Below are 6,874 nucleotides of genomic sequence, written 5' to 3'. Positions count from 1 at the left end.
TATTACAAGCCACGCATTTTTATGTATTCTAAGAAATTATATGTAAAAAAAATTTGCTCACAGGTGTTGATGTCTGTTTAATAACAATAATAATAATAGGTTAGTGGCATTACATAATTCTATTAATAGTATCATATCATATGTTTTTGAGGAGAATAACATTTTGGTGTTGAGTCCTGGGTGTGCCGCAAGTAGAAAAAGGTTGTGGAACACTGATGTAATCAATCAATTATAATAGTCTACTGCTATTTCTTTATTGATTTGCATTTATATTTATTTTCTGTTTCTAGTCTGTAAATGAACGATTTTCCTCTGCAGAAAATATCTCAATTCTTATATACATTGGCGTCGTATGATGCTTACATTTATTTGGTTATATATTAGGATATATGGTCAACAGACATATATATCAGGTGTGGGCAAGCAAGAGTTCAGTGGGAGCCGAAATGTAGGTTTTGCAAAATGCATGGGAGCTGTAGTTCTGTACTTTTTTATTCCATACCACAGTTCTGTACTGCAATTTTATTACAATCGCAGTTCGGTACTACGATTTTATTATATAATATAAATATAATATGAAACAAATATCGAATTTTTTTAATAAACATATTTTCACAAAATTGTAGAAATAAAATTGTAAAAATAATAATAATAATAAAAATAATAAAAACAAATATCGAATTTTTTTAATAAACATATTTTCACAAAATTGTAGAAATAAAATTGTAAAAATAATAATAAAAATAAAAATAATAAAAACAAATATCGAATTTTTTTAATAAACATATTTTCACAAAATTGTAGAAATAAAATTGTAAAAATAATAATAAAAAGCAGAATTAACACTTTCAGCAAGAGCCGCATGGGGCTCTCAGAGCTGCATTTGCCCATGTCTGATATATATATATATATTTGATATAAACAAAAAAATGTCTGAATAAAGGTAGTTTCATATGTCTGAAAATGATAAAACTAATTGCCTTCATTCTAAAATTTAAAATAATTAAGTTTCATTATAATTTATAAATATCTACTTAAAAATTTATATTTAAAAACAAATTTTAAATTATATATACATTACCATCAAATTTTAATGAAGACCAATACTTTTTATGTGTTTCAATCACATTTTTGATTGTTATAATTGCACTGAAATAAACAAAATAATTTGAATTAAAATTAATTAATATTTTTTAAAAACAGTTTACCATCTAAAATTTTAACTAATATACAGGTATCCTTTGATTAATTAATTATTCCCTCAATGTTACAGCATATATCAAAATCACATTAATCAAATACAGTATCTATGTTGAGTAAAGGTGGCTGTTAAAGTAACATTAATTAAAACTTCTGCTGCATATATAGGGGGATTGCCACAATTAATTTTGTGCATTAATCAAATCCTGTGTTAAGCAAAACTGCATTAAGCAAATTCTGTAATCAGATTTTCAATATTTCAGATATTTGCATTATAATGATCTAATAAATATACTTAAAAATAAATAATTTTTCATGTTATTTTATTGAACTATTTTCATATCAGAATTAAGAAATAAAATTAACTGATCTTGAAAAAATAATGTAAAATAGAATAAATATGTGAGAGATATGTCACATGAACAAATTTTTTTCTTAGTTCAAAGTTATTTCTTAATTCTGTTTATGAAAATAGCAATCTGTCATTATTTTAAAGCCAGTTTTTATTACTTATGAGTTAGATATAAATTAACATCTACTTAAATAATACTTGAAAAATAGATAATGAAGTTTTGTTCTATAACATCAAATTTACTTATGTTTCTGACACAATATAGTGCTATAAATTAAGACACTTGGCGGATTTTCTCATCTTTATTTAGTTGAATGCGCTGTTCCGGTGTAGTTCTACTTTCATCTTCTCTAAATTTGATGATTTCCGCCGTNTAGCAAAGCACGGTTTCATATCGTCAAAAATCAAATTTACTTTCAAATCACTATTAATTTATTGCATGAGGATAAACATTCTACAAATTTTTATATGCTTACTTCCTGAATAATGCTTAAGATATATATTAGAATATCAGAAATATTCTATTGATCTTAACTAATGTAGAAACCTTTCTATTCCAGGATTCACAGGAATATTTATGTAAATAAAATTATAAATATTGTTAAATATTGAATGTGGGAAAGGCATGATTGAGTTCATAAATCAAGAGCTTATCAGCTTAAGAGTAATTAAGAAAACTCAAATTGGAGATGGTGAATTTGAATCAGAAGATGGTATTCAAGATCCTGATTTTGAAAATGACATCAAAACAGACATGAATGACAATGCAACAATCAACTTGAAAAACATTGAGACAGGTTAACTATGAAAACAGTAATTATTTCAAAATGTTGTGTCTTTAACCAATAAATACAACCAATAAACGTTATAATAATAGTTCCAAAAATGTAAAATAAAAGATATCTTTCAGATTTTATCTCTCGTATTCTATTGCAAGCCCTGGGACTTCAACTAAACTCAAGGTAATGCATATTTTTAAAGATAAACTCATTGGGTTTAATAAAGAAATTACAGTAAATATTTTTTGTTTGATTACTTGTTTCTTCAGGTATTCAAATGTATTTGAAGAAAGTAAAAGTATATACAATATACTTGAATGTACTTTTTGAATAAATGCCTTAATATCTGTTAAATAAAATCACAAGATAACTTTTATTAAAACACTAAAGTTATCTATTTTAGCTTGTAATATTATTCCCTATAATTAATAAATCTGGGTTTTAAATCAAATATATAATAACTTCTAGTTTTAAAAATAATTCTCTTAAAAATAAAAGATATTTATAACTACTAGGGATAGACTGAATAGGAGTTTTGGCCAAATGCTGAATAATTATTTAGAAGTTACTAAATAATCTTGTCTTTCTGACTATCAAATAATAAATATTCAGTTGAATATCAGCTAATTTATTGGAACTGCCTGAAACAGAAGGTTTAGTCTGTAAGTCTTACAATATGGTGGAGGACAGTGTCTTCTATTCAATAATACAGATTATACACATTATTACTTTAAAAAAATTACTATTATGTAATGAAAAAATGAAAAGCAAAAAATTAAATCTTGCCATTGAGATCTGTCCTTTTTTTGGCATCACCACATAGTAGTGTATTTAGAATACATACAATATGTTCAGCAAAGCTGGAAGTATTTATAATAACAAAAACAAAATTGCTTACTTCCTATGAAGGCAGAAGTATTAATCTTTCTCCATTACAATTTTATCACTCTTGAATTGTGATTATTAATAAATAATATTTGCTCAAGATAATTTTTAATGCTGTATTTGTTTCAGAAATGAGTAAATAATGACATTTTTAAATATCTGAAATTTTAAATATTTCCATTCTATTTTGTGTATTATCTTTTTTCTTCTTTTTCTGTCTCTCATTCTCTCCTCAAAATAACATTATCAGCTTTGAGGAAATACTTTGTCCAAATATTGAATATGTGTGTTTAGTATCCAGCCAAACATTGAATACTTACTTTGTGGTAGAATATATTCAAATATCAAATAATGCTGAATATTTGATCCAACACTAAAGATTACTAATATCTCTAAATCAATGATTTTCCAAATTTCCTAATGATATTTGTACATTTTATTGTATATATTAAAGACAAAACTACAACATAAATTTATTTTTAGCTATGATGTTGGTAAAAAAATAACTGTTTTAAGAATTTTATTACTATCATAATGCCTCCTGTAATATCAGGCTAATTAATGGTAAAAGTTTATAAATACTACATCATATGTATTTTCCTAATTTTTAGGGGTGATGCATGTAAAAGGAGCTATAAACTAAATTCATAGAACTCTGCACTGTTCAAGCTACTACCATTCCTTAATCTTGTTTTTGTCATAGTGCATCACATTTGATGGTAGAAGCATACAAAAATGTGTTACATGACCTTGTTTCACCATCATTCAGACACCTAATCACCTGTTCATAACTCATTTAACCATCATAAAATAACTACTGTTTGACTGATTTGAAAAACTAAAATTTATATTAATTCCTTTAATAATAACGTTAATAAAATACTTACTTAGGAGAAGGAGTCAATCCTGATTTTAATGGAAGACATGAATTTCCTAACAGAGCAGCTGTGCAATGAACAATTCCTTCTGAGACCGATTCAACATTATATCCACCCTAAATAATTTTACAGTTTATTTTTATATTAATAAGAAAATTTATTCTTAATTATTTTATTAAATATTAACAAATTTAAGTAATAAATTTAAAAACTATATAACAATGAGTAATTATTTACTGTGACATTGTCACAATGCCAGGCTGCAATTTTTACTGATATTTTTAATTTAATTAATTTTTTTTAACTCTGCCCTGTAGGCACTAAGAGAGCCTTTTTTAGCAAGCCCATTATGGTTTTGGCTAGGCCCACAATAGGGTGGCTAGGTGATGAGGGATGGGGCCAAACTTATCCAAACAGACCATTTCCCAAAAATTTCCTGAGGATTGTTCAACCCATCCAGATTTGATCCCAAGTTCCGCAGAACGGTAGCTGCCACCTTGACTGTTCAGCCATATGGTCATCAATTTATTTAATTTAAAATATTTGCTCTCCACCTCAAATTAGTAGTGACTTGCCCCTGTACATCATACTTTTCTTTTAACAATAGAGTCATGCTGGTCATCTATCTAATACTTTTCAGGAAAAATTTTTTAATTGAAATAACGTGATTTCCAGTTTGCATCAGAAGTTCTTATATAGTTAACCAGGGCCTCCAGCCCAAGGTTTCCATATCTAGAATCATGTTTCATATATTTAACTCCATTCTCAAGATTAAGGAAAGATGAACGGACAGACAACATTGAGAATTTATAGGTCTACAATTTTTTTCAAATTGCAACCCGAAAATCTGCTTTGCTGGAGTTGTTAGGGGAGAGAAAAACTGACTTATTTTACAAAACTACAGAATATAAAAAAATAAGGTAATAATACAATAAAACAAGAAAATCCACCCATTTCTAAGTCAAGTAAATTTAGCAGTTAAGAAATGCTATTTAAAAATTGCCACTGACTTTAATTTAAAAGCTACATAATTCAGAAATTCATAATTAATTAATTTGTAGTCATGATAAATAGGCTGTTGTTTATATTGTTCACTTCTCAAGATATTGGTTTGGTTTCCCTCCTTTTCATCACCAGATTTGGTGGTGTTAAATTCTGTCTCATTTTCTTCATTTACCAAATTTATAGCACTGTTATGTGTTTCCTCCATTTCTGATATTTTAAATAAGATTTTATGGTTTGTACATAGACCAGTTTCACATTATTCTGGTCTTTCATATTTTCAATCAGCTAACATATTTTTGATTTTCTAACCCACACACAAACATTTCATTAAATAGAAAAACTCTTTTTATTGCTTGCTTTTTCATCACTCATTCTTATATTAAAGTTAAATAAATAAATTAAAATTGAAGTAACAGTAGAACCTGTAATTATAAGTATTTATCAAAGAAATAAAAGTTTTATTTTATTACATGAATTAAACTTCCTCCTAACATTTGCTACTAATTTGCCTATGTATATAATCAAAATTAAAATATCTCATTTTTTTCACAGTAAGTTTTAACAAATGTTTTGTCATAATTAAATATATGTGAATAGATAAAAAAAATATGAAATAACTGTCCAATGAGGATTGATTATAATGTTTCAACCATAAAAATATTGTAAAATTCAAACTTCTAAATAAAAAACTATACTTCCTTACTGTCATTTTATTTTAATAATTTATTTTGGTTATTGAAAGTTAATTTCAATAAATTAAATTATACATTATGCATACCTCTAAAGCTACAATTAGTTTCCCTTCAGCAAGTGTTTTTAGAAGGTGAACCATATGTCCATAACATTCTGGTGAAATTTCACAACCACCCTGAAATATATACATAGACCTTTATGTTACAATAATGAATTATAATTAGTAATTAATNTATATATATATATATGTATATTTAAATTTCAAGACATTAGGGTCTCTAAATAAAAAAAGTCATGTGACAGAACTGATTAACATTTCATGTAATATAATTTATTTGAAGAAACTTGTTAATTTGTCATGCAGCTGACTAACAAATTAAAAATAGGAAATATTTAGAGATATGAGAGAGCAAGGTTAAATTAGCCTTGCAGGCTGATTATGGACAGAAATATCTACCAATTTAAAATAGAGTACAATTTAAAATTTTTTGAAGAATCCTAAACAATAAATTTTTACTATTGAATTTAATTTTATTCTACAAAACATAAAAATAAATTCCAAAATAAATTACATTCTAGATTCTACAAATTCTTGAAACTACATTTATGAGCATATATTTTTGCATATCAGATGAACTAATTTTTTAAATAATAATTTTTATCAATGTAGAACTAATTTATTTTGGTTATTGAAAGTTAATTTCAATAAATTAAATTATACATTATGCATACCTCTAAAGCTACAATTAGTTTCCCTTCAGCAAGTGTTTTTAGAAGGTGAACCATATGTCCATAACATTCTGGTGAAATTTCACAACCACCCTGAAATATATACATAGACCTTTATGTTACAATAATGAATTATAATTAGTAATTAATTGTATTATAGTACAATGTCAGAAGTAAAAAATCTTATTTTCACTAAATGAATTTTCTAATTTACTCATATAAAATAAAAAGAAAAATTCAGCTTATATTCAGGTTTAAATACATTAATGAAATATTTAGAAAGTAAAGGTAAAAATATAATAGAATAAATTTTCCATATTATGAGCATTATCTTGATCTTCTCCAATCATAAA

The 6,874-nt window shown here is 25.7% G+C and overlaps 1 protein-coding gene across 1 annotated transcript; it reads right to left on the bottom strand.

Moving 5' to 3' along the window:
* Positions 1-1,081: 1,081 nt before the first annotated feature.
* LOC111616939 (histone deacetylase 6-like) lies at positions 1,082-6,009 on the bottom strand (the record flags this gene model as incomplete). The annotated part of the gene is made up of 3 exons (XM_023358291.1): positions 5,878-6,009; positions 4,104-4,210; positions 1,082-1,149 (listed from the first exon to the last, which is right to left on the bottom strand). Coding segments are annotated over exons 1-3 (280 nt in total), but the record flags the coding sequence as incomplete, so codon positions are not given.
* Positions 6,010-6,874: the final 865 nt, after the last annotated feature.

The sequence above is a fragment of the Centruroides sculpturatus genome, unplaced genomic scaffold (genome assembly GCF_000671375.1).
Source record: "Centruroides sculpturatus isolate CEXI.00-Female unplaced genomic scaffold, Cexi_2.0 scaffold4331, whole genome shotgun sequence".
NCBI classification, from domain to species: domain Eukaryota; kingdom Metazoa; phylum Arthropoda; class Arachnida; order Scorpiones; family Buthidae; genus Centruroides; species Centruroides sculpturatus.
Note: the sequence above shows the minus strand (reverse complement) of the source record. Positions and strands in the feature narration are given on the sequence as shown.